This window comes from Dendrobates tinctorius, unplaced genomic scaffold, assembly GCF_039654945.1.
Source record: "Dendrobates tinctorius isolate UK_male_01 unplaced genomic scaffold, ASM3965494v1 ptg000117l, whole genome shotgun sequence".
In the NCBI taxonomy this organism is placed as follows: Eukaryota; Metazoa; Chordata; class Amphibia; order Anura; family Dendrobatidae; genus Dendrobates; species Dendrobates tinctorius.
In genome coordinates, this window is record NW_027361785.1 from 13,182,544 (window position 1) to 13,199,605 (window position 17,062).

General features: G+C 41.9%; 1 protein-coding gene across 1 annotated transcript in view; it reads left to right on the top strand.

Moving 5' to 3' along the window:
* The window catches only part of RABEP1 (rabaptin, RAB GTPase binding effector protein 1), a 122,092-nt gene that overhangs the window by 74,982 nt on the left and 30,048 nt on the right, over positions 1–17,062 (top strand). The window contains exons 14-16 of the mRNA XM_073590566.1: positions 318–507; positions 3,882–3,937; positions 4,239–4,337. Of these exons, the coding sequence (XP_073446667.1) occupies positions 318–507; positions 3,882–3,937; positions 4,239–4,337 (345 nt within the window). The remainder of the gene's footprint in view (positions 1–317; positions 508–3,881; positions 3,938–4,238; positions 4,338–17,062) is intronic.

Below are 17,062 nucleotides of genomic sequence, written 5' to 3' on the forward strand. Positions count from 1 at the left end.
ATATGATTGTGTCATTTTCTTGGAGGTCACTCTAGAAATGAGATTTCAGGGGAGCAGATCTACTATACTACTTCCTTCCATGCACTTCTAGCTTTCCTAAAGTCGCATGTTTTTAGTGGAATCATCCCATTTTTATAGGCTATTTCCGATATAAAAGAAGTACCATAATCTTTCTCTCGGCTCCTCTGAAAATACAATGGGAATATTGCGTTTATGCTCCCGTTTGTTTAACACAATGTAATGTATCTTTATGACATTATCGGCAACATTTTTCAATATGCTGTTGTAGGCTAAAGCTTTCTTTTGTTTTTTTTCAGGAACTGCATGAGTTAGTTTTGAAATACCGTGAAGCCATTATTAGTGTCCGTACAGCCTCAGACCACCTTGAAGAAAAGCTGAAAGCAGAACTTCTCTTCTTAAAAGAGCAAATTCAAGCAGAACAGTGTCAGAAGGAAAACATAGAAGAAACACTTCAGATTGAAATAGAGAATTGTAAAGAGGAAATAGGTAACTTCTGATTGTACTTATCCAGGACGGGATGTCTTGAAAAAGTGATGGCAGAACACAATTGCTCATTATTTTGCACTTTCATGTTGCACATACAAATTTGTAAAAAAAAATAAGACTATATATTAAAGGGGCTAATAAAAAGATTTTAAAGATAATCTAAATGTTGATGAAACATTTTTATCCATTTTAATACTTTGGATAAAATCCACAGTGAATCCGAAAGAATAGAGCATGAAACTGATTTTCTGCATCTTTTTTTGCCATTCATAGGCACATTTAAAGGGCTCTTATACAAAATTATTAAAACACAAAAAAACTGTATATCCTAGAAGTCACTGCACCTCAGCTGTTGCGGATCTACAGGGGTTGGATAAAATAATGGAAACACCTGGAAACATCAACAAAAGTTAGTTTAATATGGTGTAGGTGCACCTTTTGCGGCGATTACAGCCTCAATTCTCCGAGGTATGGATTCATACAAGGTGTGAATTGTTTCCAAAGGAATTTTAGCCCATTCTTCAGTTAAAACACCAAACAGTTCTTTGAGCGACAATGGTGGCGGAAATCGACGTCTAACTTGAATATTTAAAATCAACCATAAATGCTCAATAATGTTGAGGTTTGGGGATTGTGGGGGCCAGATGAGATGCTCCACTTCATTACAATGTTCCTCGTGCCATGCTTTAACGATTCTAGCTGTATGAATTGGTGCATTATCATCCTGAAAGATGGCGTTCCCCTCCGGGAACAGTGCTTGAAACATAGGATGCACTTGGTCGCCCAAAATGCCTAAATAATCTCGGCTGTTAATTTTTCCATGAAGGGATATCATTGGCCCTGTGGATCTCCACGAAATAGCACCCCAGATCATCACAGAACCTCCGCCATGTTTTACGGTTGGGAGAAGGCAGTCTGGATGGAATGCTTCTTCTGCTTGTCTCCAAACGTACACTCGGCCGGAGGTCGGAAATAGGGTAAACGATGATTTGTCTGAGAATATCACATGCTTCCACTGCTCGAGGGACCAATTCTGGAGGTTTCTACACCACTCTAAACACTTGGAAACATTTGTCATTGAGAGCAGCGGTTTTCTAATTGCAGCTCTTCCGAGTAATTCAGATTTGTGCAGCTCCCGACCAACAGGTTTCGTGGAAACTGTTCTGTAGGTGTTCATTGAGCTCAGCAGTGATTATCGGAGCTGTGGTCTTGCGATCCTCTCTCACAATTCGCTTTAGAGTCCGACGGTCTCTCTCAGTCAACTTTGACTTTTGGCCGGACCTGTGCTTTGCTGCGGACGTTTTTCCTTCTCTTTCAAACACAGTCATTACTTTGGAGACAGTACCTCTTGACACGCCAAGCATTCCGGCACTTTCTGTTACACTAGTGCCTGCCATACGAGCACCAACAATTTGGCCTCTTTGAAAATCCGAGAGGTCTGCCATTGGTATCAGGTTCTCATCAATATTCTTACAATTCTGCAAAACAAACAGTTAATTTACATACACATATCACATAACACAAATGATCAACTACAAAACATTACCATATGTCACAGTTTGCATGTTTATAACATGTTCGAAGATTATGATGCCAAAACGTTAGGTGTTTCCATTATTTTGTCCAACCCCTGTAGTTGAGAATAGTGTAGGAGGCATGACATCTTTATTGTGCATTTGTAGGTTAAACACGGTCGGGACAGATTTCCTGTCTCTGGATTGGGAACTGTACCGCCAACAAACTGCATAAATCAATAGTACAATCTTTCCAATATAACTTTTTAAAGAAATGTCCATCTTTTTCCTCTCATCACCATAGCAACTAATCTCTATTCACAAGCTCGGAGATGGATACAATGCAAAGGGAAAAAGTGCCGAATAATAAAGATACTAATCATGTCATATAGTGTTATTCCTCGTCTGTACATACTTGACAGTTTAAACTGAATAGTTTCTTGAAAGTATAGTTTCCCATTGAACAAGCATGGTTTTTATGGATGGACGGCTAGCAGATTTATTTTCATATAATGGATTCCTTGAATTTTTAATTGTGAATATCACTTTTCCAGTGGGCAGTTTTATCCTTGATTTACAGCTCTTGTTGTGTTAGTGTGCATAGAGAGACAGACTCCCAGGAGTAGAGGTGTAAATTATAAAGTCCCAGGTTATGCTTAATATTTTCTTACAGATCTATACATCAAGCTGCTCCCTGCTCTACAACATGATTACTACATTTTCACAGTGCAGGGTTCCCTTTTAAAGGGATTGTGGTCCCCATGCCCCAAAAATATATGTATATTTTTTTGTCGACACTCCAGCGTGCTATTAAATATCCAATCCCTCTGCTCAATTGCAGAATAGAAAAAACAATTTCAAGATGTCAAATTCCAGGATGTGTTTTTTTGTTTTAGATAATAATGCTCTTTAAATCTTATAAGCATGTTTGCAACCCTATTTGTTCTTGTTGATCTTTTATGTTCTTTTCTTGTCTTCTTTACCTATCACTGAAAGACATCTTAGAAGGTATGAGATTTGTTTCTTCGGTCCCATATTCATGCACTAAACTAACTCTGGTAGGCTCAAATTGGCTGCAGACACAAGTCCTGAAGAGTGAGAAATCTACTCCTCTTTGTATATTGATGTCTTCCATTGTCTATCTATCTGGACTTTTTGAGGATTTTTAATATTTTTATGGACTTTTCTGGGTTTTTTTTATTGTTTTCATCTAGAATTTTAGAAAAAATCTAACTGGCCCACAAAATTTCCATTTTAGGCTATGGAATAAATGCTTTGCTTCACTGCTGACAGTTTATGTGCCATTACAGCATTAAGCTGGACATCTCAGTTAAAACGGAATCTATCAGTAGGTTCAGTCTCTATTTAAGACTGTCAAGTTTTTTATATTGTGCAATGCACACACTGTCGCAATTCCACTGTATTTCCCTTGCATGTCAGCAGTCACGTGATCAGATCACATGAATGCAATTTGCTTACTTGGGGTCACGTGCCGACTAGAATCTCTTCCACTTCTCCATGTTTTAACACAGGAGAGTTTAGTCATATAGAGTAACTGAAGACTTCTTTTTAGTCTGGACATGGACAATCCCTTTAAATCTGGCCGTCAAAACATTATTTACCAGCAGTGATGCTTTCTTTAAATATTTAGATTTGGAGTAAGTTCATATTCACAACCCTCATTGTGTACCTTTAACATTCCTGAATACAGATGTCCAATACATGACCGTACGTATGGTCATCATTGTGATTTATTCATGTAGTTTTTGTGCCATCACTGTGTGCTTTCATATGGTAGACACATTCTCAGCTGGATTTATTTTTCTGCAATGCTCATATAATTTGCTTCTCTTTTTATAGCATCAATATCAAGTTTAAAAGTGGAGCTGGACAGGATAAAAGTGGAAAAGGAGCAGGTATGGACCTAAATCTATGGTCTTATTGAGGATTTTCACATGTGGACTCTTTTTTTTTTTTTTTTTTTTTTGTAGCATTTCTTTATTAATGCATGTTTGTCAGGATTAAAGCCAAATAGCCTTGAGTTACCTTACCCGGATCTGAGGCAAATGAAAAGTCAAAAGATGCATTCACGGTCTGTTGGCTGATGGTTCCTATATGGTGCCAAGTGATCTCGAGGCAGCTCAATTATAAAGGTGTGGTGTACAATAGTATCATAGTGTGATTAGTTGGCGTTCTTTTTTTTTTTTATTCCTACAGCTGGAATCCACCTTGCAGCAAAAAACAAAAGAACTTCAGGATATTCAAGAACTGAAAATCTCTTTAGAAGAGCAGCTTAGAAAGGAAACCTCAAGCAAGGTAAATGTAAAGACATTTCTTGTATTAAGGATTCTAGATTGTAATAGATTTGCTTGAAGATTTCCAAACTTTGTTGACTTGGAAAATACCCTTTTGCTGCTTATACACGTCATCGATAGCTGTTGGCCAACGCTCACCTGTCACATGTCTCCTGACTTTCTAAGAAATATTCATGCTTGGATCAGGTGTGTGATAGTGGGTATCTTTAGGGAAACTCCACCCAACCTTGGTTAATGGCTCACCACATGTGGGTACAGTTTCAGACTTGTGGCCAGCCACTCCCTAAACCTAAAGGATCCTTGAAGCGACTTTGCTGATAAATATTTACAGTGGTTATGGAAAGTATTCAGACCCTACAGCCATTTGGTAAATTCAAAAAAGCTCATTTTCTTTCATTAATGTACATTCTGCACCCCATCTTGACTGAAAAAAACAGAAATGTAGAAATTTTTGCAAATTTAAAAAAAAACAAACTGAAATATCACATGGTCATAAATATTCAGACCCTTTGCTCAGACACTCATATTTAAGTCACATGCTGTCCATTTCCTTGTGATCCTCCTTGAGATGGTTTTACTCCTTCATTGGAGTCCAGCTGTGTTTAATTAAACAGATAGGACTTGATTTGTAAAGACACACACCTGTCTATATAAGACCTTACAGCTCACATGTCAGGCCAAATGAGAATCATGGGGTCAAAGGAACTGGCCAAGGAGCTCAGAGAGAATTGTGGCAAGGCAGAGATCTGGCTAAGTTTACAAAAGAATTTCTGCAGTACTCAAGGTTCCTAAGAGCACAGTGGCCTCCATAATCCTTAAATGGAAGAAGTTTGGGACCACCAGAAGCCTTCCTAGACCTGGTCATTCAGCCAAACTGAGGAATCGTGGGATAAGAGCCTTGGTGAGAGACATGAAAAATAACCCCATGATCACTATGGCTGAGCTTCAAAGATGCAGTTTTGAGATGGGAGAAAGTTCCGCAAAGTCAAATATCACTGCAGCCCTCCACCAGTTGGGCTTTTATGGCAGAGTGGCCCGACGGAAGCCTCTCCTCAGTGCAAGACCTATGAAAGTACTCAAAGAGTTTGATAAAAACACATGAAGGACTCCCAGACTGTGAAATAAGATTCTTTGGTCTGATGAGATGAAGATAGAACTTTTTGGTGAAAATGCTAAGCAGTATTTGTGGATAAAACCAGGCAATGCCCATCACCTGCCCAATACAATGCCAACAGTGAAACATGGTGGTGGCAGCATCATGCTATGGGAGTGTTTTTCAGCTGCAGGGACAGGACGACTGGTTGCAGTTGAAGGAACCGTCAATGCGGTCAAGTACAGAGATATTCTGGATGAAAACCTCTTCCAGAGTGCTCTGGACCTCAGACTTGGCCAAAAGTTCACCTTCCAACAAGACAATGACCCTAAGCACACAGCTAAAATAACAAAGAAGTGGCTTGAGAACAACTCTGTGACCATTCTTGACGGGCCCAGCCAGAGCCCTGACCTAAACCCAATTGGGCATCTCTGGAGAGACCTGAAAATGGCTGTCCACCTACGCTTACGTTCAAATCTGACAAAAATGAAGAGGATCTGCAAGGAAGAATAGCAGAGGATCCCCAAATCCAGGTGTGAAAAACTTGTTGCATCATTCCCAAGAAGACTCATGACTGTACTAGCTCAAAAGGGTGCTTCTACTCAATACTGAGCAAAGGCTCTGAATACTTACCACCATGTGATATTTCAGATTTTCTTTTTTAATAAATTTCCAAAAATTTCTACATTTCTGGATTTTTTTTAGTCCAGACGGGGTGCAGAGTGTACATTAATGAGAAAAAATGAACTTTTTTGAGTTTACCAAATGGCTGCAATGAAACAAACAGTGAATTTAGAGGTCTGAATACTTTCTGTACTCACTGTATGTGCTTGATTCCCATTTACTCAAAAATCCTGAAGGGACTGTGGTGCACATTTATTTAGCAGTTTACACCAGTTTTTGTGTTACAGAATTGCCCACGAAAGTGTGCACCAAGTTAGAAAAATATTCAGAATTGAGAGTCCTCAGTGGTTGATACCTTTTAATGGCTAACTGAAAAGATGGTAACACATTGCAAGCTTTCGAGACTACTCAGGTCTCTTCATCAAGCATAGACTAATACAAAATCTGAAGAGTCACATATTTATGCACAATACAGTACAGAAAAAATGCAATAGATGAGACAAGTGACGTGAAGCAGAATTATGATTATGGGAGAGGGAGAAACATAAATATTGGACCAGTTCATAGATAAGGAGTTCGGATGTTTTATTGTCCTCTGATTGGGGTCTCTGTTGTGAGTTCATTTTCTGGTCTACCAGCTGTGAGCTCTCCTTCCCGGCTCCCTCTGGTGGTAACAGGAGGTAGTGAGGCTGATTTAATCAGTAGAGATCTGCCACCTGATAATGAGGATGACGATTGGACCTCAGGAATCTGATTGGATTTAAGACAGCCGACGCCCTACTCTTGTGCTGGTGATTCCTTCTGCTTGTCAGGTCTTGGTTCTCAGCTCTGTTCCAGTCAGCTCAAGCTAAGTTTCTCTGCTAATGTTCACACTTGATTTATCTGTATTTGCCAATTTGCTTTTTGTCCCTTATTAGATTGGCCTCTTTTTGCTCTGTCTCAGAATATTTCAGAGTGCTGATATAGTGGGAGAAGTCTAGTGACTTCAGGGTTAATTTTGTTATCAGAAGTGTTGGACATTATTTTGTAGGGTTTTGGGCAGATTGCAGACAGTGTTTTTCCTTTCCTCTCCTTTCTAGTTAGTTTGGGCCCCATCGTTTTCTCAGCCTATTTTCCTGCCTGTGTTTGTGCCTTCATCTTGTTTCACCGTCAATACATGTGTGGGGGCTGTCTATTCCTTTGGGGTCTGCTCTGGGACAGTTAGTTTTCCCCTTTTCTTGCTTTAGGCTTATTTAGTCCTCCGGCCGTGACATAGTTACCAACCTCTCTGGTTTTTCTGGGCTTAGCATGTTTAGGTTTTTTCCTCCTCGGTGACCCATTCATAACAGGTCTTGTCAGATTCAAAGTAATTGTGGGTGAGGATGAATTTTATAAGTTTCACCCACAATTACTTTGAATTTGACAACAAGTTCTATCTACAGGAGACTGGCACAGCTATGGGAAGTAAAATGGCTCCACAGTATGCAAATCTTTTCATGGCCAAGCTTGAAAGCGACTTTTTGTCCTCATGCCCCATCAGGCCCCTGGCCTACTACCGCTTCATTGATGATATTTTAATCATCTGGACGGAGACTGAGCAACAGCTAAAGACGTTCCACGAACAGTTTAATCAATTTCATCCCACCATCAATTTAACACTCAAGTACTCCAGCACTGAGATTAACTTTTTGGACACCATCATTAACCCCTTCACCCCCAAGGGTGGTTTGCACGTTCATGACCGGGCCAATTTTTACAATTCTGACCACTGTACCTTTATGAGGTCATAACTCTGGAACGCTTCCATTGATCCCGGTGATTCTGACATTGTTTTCTCGTGACATATTGTACTTCATGTTAGTGGTAAAATTTCATTCAAATAACTTGCGTTTATTTGTGAAAAAAATGGAAATTTGGCAAAAATTTTGAAAATTTCGCAATTTTCCAACTTTGAATTTTTATGCCCTTAAATCACAGAGATACGGCACACAAAAAACTTGATAAGTAACATTTCCCACATGTTTACTTTACATCAGCACAATTTTGGAACCAAAATTTTTTCTTGTTAGGAAGTTAAAAGGGTTAAAAGTTGACCAGCGATTTCTCATTTTTACAACACCATTTTATTTTTAGGACCACATCACATTTGAAGCCACTTTGAGGGGTCTATATGATAGAAAATACCCAAAAGTGACACCATTCTAAAAACTGAACCCCTTAAGGTGCTCAAAACCACATTCAAGAAGTTTATTAACCCATTAGGTGCGTCACAGGAATTTTTTTTGAATATTTAAAAAGAAATGAACATCTAACTTTTTTCACAAAAAAAATACTTCAGGTTCAATTTTTTTTATTTTACCAAGGGTAACAGGAGAAATTGGACTGCAAAAGTTATTGTGCAATTTGTCCTGAGTACGCTGATACCTGATTTGTGGGGGGGAACGACTGTTTCGGCGCATGGCAGAGCTCAGAATGGAAGGAGCGCCGTTTGACTTTTTCAATGCAAAATTGGCTGGAATTCAGATCGGACGCCATGTCACGTTTGGAGAGTCCCTGATGTACCTAAACAGTGGAAACCCCCTACAAGTGACCCCATTTTGGAAACTAGACCCCCCAAGGAACTTATCTAGATATGTGGTGAGAACTTTGAACCCACAAGGGCTTTACAGAAGTTTATAACGTACAGCGGTACAATTAAAAAATCATATTTTTTCCACAAAAATGATCTTTTCACCCCAATTTTTATTTTCCCAAGGGTAACAGGACCCTAAAAGTTATTGTGCATTTTGTCCTGAGTACGCTGATACCCCACATGTGGGGGTAAACCACTATTTGGGCACATGGCAGAGCTCGGAAGGGAAGCAATGCCATTTGACGTTTTTGGCTGGAATTGAGATCGGACACCATGTCGCGTTTGGAAAACCCCTGATGTACCAAAACAGTGGAAACCCCCCACAAATGACACCATTTTGGAAACTAGACCCCCTAAGGAACTTATCTAGATGTGTGGTGAGAACTTTGAACCCCCATGGGCTTCACAGAAGTTTATAACATACAGCCATACAATTAAAAAATCATATTTTTTCCACAAAAATGATCTTTTCACCCTCAATTCTTATTTTTCCAAGGGTAACAGGACCCTAAAAGTTATTGTGCAATTTGTCCTGAGTACGCTGATACCACCACATGTGGGGGTAAACCACTATTTGGGCGCATGGCAGAGCTCGGAAGGGAAGCAATGCCATTCCGACGTTTTTGGCTGGAATTGAGATCGGACACCATGTCGCGTTTGGAAAACCCCTGATGTACCAAAACAGTGGAAACCCCCCACAAATGACACCATTTTGGAAACTAGACCCCCTAAGGAACTTATCTAGATGTGTGGTGAGCACTTTGACCCCCCCAGTGCTTCACAGAAGTTTATAATGCCCGGGCGTGAAAATAAATAATTCGTATTTTTTCCACAAACATGATCTTTTAGTCACCATTTTTTTATTTTCCCAAGGGTACCAGGAGAAATTGGACACCAAAAGTTGTTGTCCAATTTGGCCTGAGTACGCTGACACCCCATATGTGGGAGAAAACTATTGTATGGGCACACGTCGGGGCTCGGAAGGGAAGTAGTGACGTTTTGGAATGCAGACTTTGATGGAATGGTCTGCGGGTGTCATGTTGCCTTTGGAGAGCCCCTAATGTACCTAAACAGTGGAAACCCCCCACAAATGACCCCATTTTGAAAACTAGACCCACTAAGGAACTTATCTAGATGTGAGGTGAGCACTTTGAACCCCCAAGGGCTTCACAGAAGTTTATAATGCCAGGGCATGAAAATAAAAAAATCGTATTTTTTCCAGAAACATGATCAATTAGTCCCCAATTTTTTCATTTTCCCAAGGGTAACAGGAGAAATTGGACCCCAAAAGTTGTTGTCCAATTTGGCCTGAGTACGCTGACACCCCATATGTGGGAGAAAACTACTGTATGGACACACGTCGGGGCTTGGAAGGGAAGCAGTGACGTTTTGGAATGCAGACTTTGATGGAATGGTCTGCGGGTGTCATGTGCGTTTGGAGAGCCCCTGATGTACCTAAACTATTGAAACTCCCCACAAGTGACCCCATTTTGGACACTAGACCCCCACGGAACTTATCTAGATGTGTGGTGAGCACTTTGAACCCCCAAGTGCTTCACAGAAGTTTATAACACTCGGACGTGAAAATAAAAAAATCATTTTTTTCCACAAAAATGGTATTTTTGCCCCCAATTTTTTATTTTCCTAAGGGTAACAGGAGAAATTGGACCCCAAAAATTGTTTTGCAATTTGTCCTGAGTAGGCTGATACCCTACATGTGGGGGTAAAACACTGTTTGGGCGCATGGCAGAGCTTGGAAGGGAAGGAGCACCATTTGACTTTTTCAACTCAGAATTGGCTGGAATTGAGATCAGACGCCATGTTGCATTTGGAGAGCCCCTGATGTGCCCAAACAGTGGAAACCCCCAATTATAACTCCAACCCTAACCCCAACACACCCCTAACCCTAATCTTAGCCCTAGCCCTAACCCTAGCCCTAGCCCTAGCCCTAGCCCTAACCCTAAGGCTGTGTGCACACGCTGCAGATTTTGCTGCGGTTCCGCAGCGGTTTTGGCTGCTGCGGACCCCAGTACCATGATTCCCTATGGGAATCAAAAACCGCAGTGCAGACGGTGCAGAATTTTCCGCGCGGATTATCTGCGGTTTTCAATCCGCAGAAAGAATTTACATGTCAATTCTTTCTGCGGATTCTCCTGCGGTTTGCCATCTCCTCTAATGAGGAGATGAAAAACCGCAGGACAAAACCGCAGAGCAATCTGCAGGTAAAACCGCAGGTCTTTTGACCTGCGGTTTCACCTGCGGATTTTACAAAATCTGCGCGGATGAATCCGCACCTAATCCGCAGCATGTGCACACAGCCTTACCCTAACGGGAAAATGGAGATAAATACTTTTTTTTAGTTTTATTATTTTTCCCTAACTAAGGGGGTGATAACAGGGGGTTTGACTTACTATTTATGGCGGTTTTTATGTTTGGCGGCTGTCACACGCTAAAAGACGCTTTTTATTGTAAAATAGTTTTTGCATCACCACATTTTGAGAGCTATAATTTTTCCGTATTTTGACCCACTGAGTCATGTGAGGTCTTATTTTTTGCGGGACGAGTTGACGTTTTTATTGGTACCATTTTCGGGCACGTGACATTTTTTGATCGCTTTTTATTCCTATTTTTGGGACGCAGAATGAACAAAAACCAGCGTTTCATGAATTTCTTTTGGGGGGGTGCGTTTACACCGTTCCGCGTGCGGTAAAATTGCTAAAGCGGTTTTATTCTTCGGGTCAGTACGGTTACAGCGATACCTCATTAAGGCTAGTTTCACACTTGCTTTTTTTTGCAGCGCGTTTTTCCCGCAAAAAAACGCATTAAAAAAACGCATACAAATGCATACAAACGCTGCGTTTTTTTCCAGCATTTTAATGCGCATGCAGGAAAAAAACGCAGCGTTTTTGCGCGTTTGTATGCGTTTTTTGTGCGTTTGCGTTTTTTTACAGATTTTGGAAAAACCCCACAAAAAAGAAAAAACAACCATTCAACAACACACAAGACCAATGGGACTTCATTGTGGGTGTGGTATGTTAATATATATACACCCTGTCTACAGTATTCTTCACATTTGCTTGATTCTTCTCGTGACCATGGATCTGCGCTGGAAGAGTTTTCACTTCAACTTGGATTTGGACATCGCGATGGCTCAGGCGTATGCAGTTGCTTGCCATGAACAAAGGAAGAGAGAGAGGCAGCGAAGACGGCGGCGTATGTGGATACATCCGATTGTTGAACTCCGGGAGAGCCGTGGGGCATACCACACCCTCTACAGCGAGCTACGTGCAAACCCGGAGAAATTTACTGATTATATCCGGATGTCCCACGAAAGTTTCATGGATTTGCTTGCTCGTGTCCAACAATCCATCCGGAGACAGGACACACAGCTCCGTCGTGCGATTCCTCCTGAGGAACGGCTACTGGTGACATTACGGTATGTTTTAAAAACAAAGGGGTGTGGTCTGATGTTTTTTTTTGTAAATTTAGTATTCAAAACCTTGGGTAATTAGTTTTCGTGAATGTACTAATATTTTTTTTATAGTTTTTAAAAATAATATACATAAATATTAATTTTACTTCTTTGTCTGTTCACAGATTCCTGGCGACTGGAGAAACCCTATCCTCACTACACTTCCAGTACCGTATTGGAATCTCTACCTTGTCTGGAATTGTTGCTGACACCTGCCGGGCTCTCTGGAATGTTCTTTGCCCAGAATTTATGCCCCTGCCCACCGCTGAAAAGTGGATGGAAATTGCTGACAAATTCTGGACAGTATGCAATTTTCCCAACTGTTTGGGAGCTGTTGATGGGAAACACATACGGATCATCAAACCCCAAAGAACGGGATCTGAGTACTATAATTACAAAAAGTACTTTTCAATAGTACTCATTGCAATTGCGGATGCCGGATGTATGTTTGTAGCAGTGGACATTGGAGCATTTGGCCGTGGTAATGACTCGCAGGCTTTTAAAAACTCAGACATGGGCCGGAGGTTGTATGGCAACCAATTTAATTTCCCTATGCCACGGCCTCTTCCTCACACCGAAGCTCCGCCACTGCCCTTTGTAATGGTTGGCGATGAGGCTTTTCAAATGTGCGGAAACTTACTGAAACCCTACTCCAGCCGGGACTTGGACCACACCAAAAAAATTTTTAATTACAGGCTGACCAGGGCCAGAAGAACTGTCGAGTGTGCTTTTGGGATTCTTGTTTCCAGATGGCGAATTCTGGGCACGGCCATTAATCTTAAACTTGAAACAGTCGATGAGGTGGTGAAGGCCTGTGTGGTTCTACATAACTTTGTGATGGCTAAAGAGCACCCGACCTTTGAACTGGACGATGATGCTCCTAACCCATTGCCTGAATTCACTCAGCACACTCTCAGGTCATCCGTTGAAGTTGGCCAAATGAGGGACAAATTTGCGGCCTACTTTATTTCTGATGTAGGACGGGTGCACTGGCAAGATGAAATGGTGTAATGTTGTTGTTTATGGTAATAAAAATCCTTATTTGATACCATTACTGAGTGCACTATATTTTTTAAACTCCGATTAATTAAAAAACTTCCCATGTATAACTGAATTTTGTTATGTTCACACACCTGGGCAGGTAAATACACATACGAGTTAAAATGCAGCATTGCTAGTCTGCGTTAAATATATTGGAATGAGCAAAGCTGCAGGCCATGAATCAGGAAACCATTTTTTTTCAAGATAAAATTGTGCAAATAGTTTAAAACAAAGTATGTGATTTTCTCAAAACACAACACTCAAAACCCAACCCCAATGAAAGTCCATGGGGAATACAAGTCAGCATTGAGTGGATGAATGTAATCTGCTCCATTAAAAGTTATTACACTAGGCCTTTGAGTGACTATACTAGGCCGTGGTATTTCAAATATGAGTATACTAGGCCTTGGGGCTAGTAGTATAGTAATATGTGAAATACCACGGCCTAGTATAGTCATACCAAGGCCTACTGTAATAACTCGATTTTTAACAACTAGCATCTTGTTTCACCAAAAACAAACTGGTGAAACTAGAAAGAAACTTATTTTTTAGACAAGTTTCAACAGTTTGTTTTTCATGAAACCAGATTCTATTTTGTAAAACTAGAGTTATTACACTAGGCCTTGGAATGACTATACTAGGCCGTGGTATTTCAAATATGAGTATACTAGGCCTTGGGGCTAGTAGTATATGTGAAATACCACGGCCTAGTATAGTCATACCAAGGCCTACTGTAATAACTCGATTTTTAACAACTAGCATCTTGTTTCACCAAAAACAAACTGGTGAAACTAGAAAGAAACTTATTCTATTTTGTAAAACTAGAGTTATTACACTAGGCCTTGGAATGACTATACTAGGCCGTGGTATTTCAAGTATGAGTATACTAGGCCTTGGGGCTAGTAGTATATGTGAAATACCACGGCCTAGTATAGTCATACCAAGGCCTACTGTAATAACTCGATTTTTAACAACTAGCATCTTGTTTCACCAAAAACAAACTGGTGAAACTAGAAAGAAACTTATTTTTTAGACAAGTTTCAACAGTTTGTTTTTCATGAAACCAGATTCTATTTTGTAAAACTAGAGTTATTACACTAGGCCTTGGAATGACTATACTAGGCCGTGGTATTTCAAATATGAGTATACTAGGCCTTGGGGCTAGTAGTATATGTGAAATACCACGGCCTAGTATAGTCATACCAAGGCCTACTGTAATAACTCGATTTTTAACAACTAGCATTTTAAACAACTAGCATCTTGTTTCACCAAAAACAAAGTGGTGAAACTAGAAAGAAACTTTATTTTTTAGACAAGTTTCAACAATTTGTTTTTCATGAAACCAGATTCTATTTGTTAAAACTAGAGTTATTACACTAGGCCTTGGAATGACTATACTAGTCCATGTTATTTCACATATGACTATACTAGCCCTTGGTTTGGTTTTTAACATGTATTTACCCATCAGTGTGTGTGAGCGGCGCAAACAACATTAATGAAACTTATTAATGGTGAACCACAAATGTAAATTTATTTTTTATCACAAAAAAAAAATTTAAAAATTATTTTTTACGGCGTTTGGGGGCAGATGGTTTCAATTTGGGGGTGTGCAGGGAATATGCAACACTTGCAGTTGAAGACGGTGTTTGAGGGGAAGGGGCAACAAAACTTGTGGGGGAAGGTAGTCCAGTTAAGGGAATTAAACTTGGAACACTTGTAGGAGAGGAAATCTGTTCAGTTACATTAGTTGTAATGGCATGTCGCCGTAGGCTTGTGTGCCTGGACCGACTTTGGCCCAATGCCCGCCTTGATTGATTTCGCCTTGAAGTAGGGGCAAATATGGAATGTAGGTCCCCCGTCTGCTGGTATGGCTGCTGCTGCTGAGGTGGCGGCTGCTGCTGCAGAGGTTGCGGCTGCTGCTGAGGTGGCGGCTGCTGCTGCAGAGGTTGCGGCTGCTGCTGAGGTGGCGGCTGCTGCTGAGGTGGCAGCTGCTGCTGAGGTGGTTGCTGCTGCTGAGGTGGTTGCTGCTGCTGCTGAGGTGGCGGCTGCTGCTGAGGTGGTTGCTGCTGCTGCTGAGGTGGCGGCTGCTGCTGAGGTGGCTGCTGCTGCTGAGGTGGCGGCTGCTGAGTTGGCTGCTGCTGCTGAGGTGGCTGATGCTGCTCTTCTTGGTCAGTGCTCGTCCTTGCAGGAGGACTGGTGGCGGCAGTGATGGCCCAGGTTTGCAGAGTGGTGGTGGCAGGGCTACTACATGTTGTTGTAGCGGCAGGGCTGTTCCATGTTTGCCTAGTGGTGGCTGAGCTCCACGCATGCATGGGATTGGCGGTGGTGCTCCAGACAGGAGCAGCGCTTGCCATGGTGGTGTCGGTGAAGTGACCAGCTGCACTCAGACTTGTGGTGGTGTAACGGTGGGTGTCCAGCCTTTGAAGAGAGGTGTCCGTGCAGTGGTATGCAGCACAAGTCGGTAGTGAGGTGAAGCGAGTCAATGGTGGCACAGGTGGAAAGGACAACACTGACTGCTGACCGTACCGATTATGCTGCATAGCCTGCAAGAAAGCATTGTTGCAGGCCTGCAGCACATTCAGCTGTTGATCAGGACTAAGGTGTTCCGCCATGCCCTTTTCAATCTTACTAAAAAAATGGTGTGCTGGTCTGTTGAGGTCGGCCTCCAGACGGTCAAGGCGCTGTTCTACAGAATTGAAGCGGTGTTCAAAGTGGTTAAAACCACGTTCCATCAGTGCAAAACCGCTTTCAACTCTGTCGGACAGTGACTTGAGGCTGGAATTAAATGTCTCGCTCAAATGCATAAACTCGGGCAAGACATTCCTGTCCAAGGCCCTCTGCCGCTGGCGGGTAGTGCCCGCATAACCAGTGGCAGAGACCTGGGACAGGGGAACACCTGATGGCCCAGCTTCCTGGTCACCAGCTGTGTGTGTGTGGGACCTGCAAGGTGCTTCCTGGCTGTCGGATGGCTGGGACGGGTCAGAGGACGTCCGAGGAAGGACCGCTCCAGGGCCAGGTTGCAGGGTGCTGCTCCAGGTGCTGTGGAAGAAAGGAAAATCATTACTACCATGCCTTTACAAGAAGCATCAGCTGTGGATTAGAAAAACACAGATTAATAAAAATAAAAACCCAAAATGTATAATACTTACGATCTTGTGGCAAGGACCGGTCTTAGGAACTGCAACGCGTGATAGTGACGGTATCTAGTTCTGGTCCTTGACGCAGATCCACTGCGAACCTGGCCCTCAGCACGAACATCACTGTTGAAGCGGTCCTTGATCGAACGCCAACGTGTTCGGACTTTGTCCACTGTTGATAAAAAAAAACAGTGCCGTCAAGGACAACAGTCACTGCTTCACAATTTAGCAATACAATACTCAAAGCAGTCACTGTACACCCCGATGACACTGTTGGGTTTCCTGCTAGAATACGCCTAGCACGAAACCCAACAGTGCCGTCAAGGACAACAGTCACTGCGGCACAATGTAGCAATACAATACTCAAAGCAGTCACTGTAGACCACGATGACACTGTTGGGTTTCCTGCTAGAATACGCCTAGCACGAAACCCAACAGTGCCGTCAAGGACAACAGTCACTGCGGCACAATGTAGCAATACAATACTCAAAGCAGTCACTGTAGACCACGATGACACTGTTGGGTTTCCTGCTAGAATACGCCTAGCACGAAACCCAACAGTGCCGTCAAGGACAACAGTCACTGCGGCACAATGTAGCAATACAATACTCAAAGCAGTCACTGTAGACCCCGATGACACTGTTGGGTTTCCTGCTAGAATACGCCTAGCACGAAACCCAACAGTGCCGTCAAGGACAACAGTCACTGCGGCACAATGTAGCAATACAATACTCAAAGCAGTCACTGT